Source organism: Vanderwaltozyma polyspora, genomic scaffold (assembly GCF_000150035.1).
Source record: "Vanderwaltozyma polyspora DSM 70294 KpolScaffold176 genomic scaffold, whole genome shotgun sequence".
Classification (NCBI taxonomy): domain Eukaryota; kingdom Fungi; phylum Ascomycota; class Saccharomycetes; order Saccharomycetales; family Saccharomycetaceae; genus Vanderwaltozyma; species Vanderwaltozyma polyspora.
Window position 1 is genome coordinate 1 of NW_001834470.1, and position 3,021 is coordinate 3,021.

Here is a 3,021-nt window from a genome sequence, read left to right on the forward strand (position 1 = left end):
AAGACTGAAAGGAGAGAATCCATTTATAAAGTTTGACATCAATATTTCCCCTTCCCCCTTTCTCCTAACAACTACCCCAGATATTTATTTATATTCATATTATTATATTTCACTTATCCTTTGGGTTTGAACTACAACTACAACTACAACTATAACTACAAAATGGTAAAGAGATTTATAACTAATAGCAACCAGCAACAGCAGAGCAGCGACTCGAATGACAGTAATAATGAATACGGCAGTTCTTACAACTATTCTTCCTCCTCTGCTGCTGGTAGTGGTGTAGCTACTGAAAAATATCAAAATAAACAAATTTCATCATCATCATCTTCAGATGATAATAGTCGTGATAGCACTCACAACAATAACGATAGGTTTCATAGAAATGATTCGAGTGAATTGTATGATTCTTTAGCTCGTCCTCCAAATATCACTCCTTATAGCATGGATGCACGTTCAAGAATAGATAGCGATGTATCGATCACTCCTGAAATAAGAGCAAGGTCCCATCAAAGTCCTGGAAATGATTATAATGGCTATTATGCAAGAAAGGAAAATAGTAATGGTAATTTGAATAAATATATGAATTACGATACAACTACACCGAAGTCTATGAGATATCCAAGTGTCTCAAATCTAAGGAAAGATAGCTCTTTTAAAGAGGTTGTAATAGATTCAACTAATTATGACAGATATCCAATTCATACACCAATTAAAGGGCAAAATTCTTATATTAATTTAGAGTCAAAGGTTTTTTCCTCAAGTAAAGATTCAAATTCATCATTATCAGATAAATTGTTCGAATCTAATATGAATTCACCTTTCGGTGGCTATCCAACTTCTTTATTCCCATTGCTATTTGATGAGAAGGAAGACGATGATTTTTTACACAACCCAGATCCTGAAGAAGAAGCAAGATTATACAAAAAAAGATTTGTGTACGATTTACAGCATATGAGCAGAAGGAGTATAGGTGGTTGGCTGGGTATATTATTGCTATTATGTGGTGGTGCAGTTGTCTTCATTGTAATCCCAGCGTTAACATATACAGGTTTTGTCGATCGTGGTGATAGACCTCGTCAAGGTGGTTCTTCATCAGGAGGAGGTTCCCAAAATGGTGATAATGAATATCTAACAGCTTACACATACCCACAATTAGCAGCAATTAGAACGACGTTAGTTGATCCAGATACACCCTCTGCTGCTAAGACTAGAAAGGCTAAAGATGGTTCATCATGGAATTTGGTATTCTCTGACGAATTTAACGCAGAAGGTAGAACATTTTACGATGGTGATGATCAATTTTGGACAGCTCCTGATATACATTATGATGCTACTAAGGATTTAGAATGGTACTCACCAGACGCAGTAACAACAGCACAGGGTACATTGAAATTAAGAATGGATGCGTTCAAGAACCATGATCTATACTATAGATCTGGTATGATACAGAGTTGGAATAAATTATGCTTTACTCAAGGTGCTCTAGAGGTATCGGCAAATTTGCCAAATTATGGTAAAATCTCAGGTCTATGGCCAGGTATTTGGACAATGGGTAATCTTGCAAGACCAGGCTACTTGGCATCAACGGAAGGTGTATGGCCATATGGTTATGAATCCTGTGATGCCGGTATTACTCCTAATCAAAGTTCATATGATGGGATTTCATATTTGCCTGGGCAAAAGCTTAACATCTGTACCTGTGATGATGAAGATCATCCAAATCAGGGTACAGGTAGAGGTGCTCCAGAACTTGATATTTTAGAAGCTGAAGCTGATACAACAATTGGAGTGGGTGTTGCATCTCAATCCATGCAAATTGCGCCATTTGATATATGGTATATTCCTGACTACCAATTCGTTGAAATATATAATTTTACCACCACAACGATGAATAGTTATTGTGGTGGTCCCTTCCAACAGGCAATTTCAGCTGTGACAACACTGAATACAACATGGTATGAATTTGGGCCAGATGCTGGATATTACCAAACGTTTTCCATTGAATATTTAAATGACGATGAATCTGGTTATGTCCGTTGGTTTGTTGGAGACGATCCAACATTTACAATTTATGCTCAAGCATTGCATGAGAATGGTAATATTGGATCAAGAACTGTTTCTAAAGAACCAATGTCAATCATTATGAATCTTGGTATTTCTAATAATTGGGCATATATTGATTGGCAATCGATTTATTTCCCAGTCACGATGTCAATTGATTATGTTCGATTATATCAACCAAAAAATCAAGTTAACGTTAATTGTGATCCCACTGATTATCCGACATATGACTATATTCAAAACCATCTAAATGCCTACCAGAATCCTAATTTAACATCATGGGAAGGAGCTGGTTACTCGTTTCCAAAAAATATATTAACTGGTAATTGTAAAAGTTCAAAATTTAAATTTTAAAAATAGAAACAAAAATGAAAACGAAAATGAAAGGTAAAAAGGAAACCAATAATTAAAAATAACGATTTTTGTTAATTGATCTCCATCCCATCCCATCCCATTCAATTCAATTCAGTTGCACTATATTCAAATTCAATTCTTTATCATTAGGACTTTTCTTTGTTATGACCCAAAAACACACAGAAACACACAGAAGTTTAATTTTATGTATGTATTTTTTATTTAATTTATCTATCTCTCCTCCAAATCTCCAGCATTTTTCCAAAACGACGATTTTAAGAATCATGTAATTTAATTTAATTTAATCATATTATAATTTAACAATTATGACGTTTTTTTTCTATCTGTAGTTGTATATGTAAGTAATACTACATGTGTGTCGTCGGAACATTTCTTTTTGCATCTGCATCAAAGTGAATTAGATATAGTCCGAGAAATTGGATACTGATGCATTTAGTTATAGTTAGATGTTAGATGTAACAAGTTAGACGATGGACAAGTAGGAAGAGTAAGGGAGGTTATACTGGGCAACATGGGAGAAAATTGCCAAGTAAAAAATATTGATTTGTGGAATGAAATGGAATGGAATGCAATACATCCAAA

At 34.6% G+C, this 3,021-nt stretch overlaps 1 protein-coding gene across 1 annotated transcript; it reads left to right on the forward strand.

The window, feature by feature from the left end:
• Positions 1–162: 162 nt before the first annotated feature.
• Positions 163–2,418, forward strand: Kpol_176p1 (SKN1/KRE6 family beta-glucan synthesis-associated protein; the record flags this gene model as incomplete). The annotated part of the gene is made up of 1 exon (XM_001642168.1): positions 163–2,418. One exon carries the CDS (start codon positions 163–165, stop codon positions 2,416–2,418), a length of 2,256 nt encoding a protein of 751 aa, XP_001642218.1.
• Between the last annotated feature and the right edge of the window lie 603 nt (positions 2,419–3,021).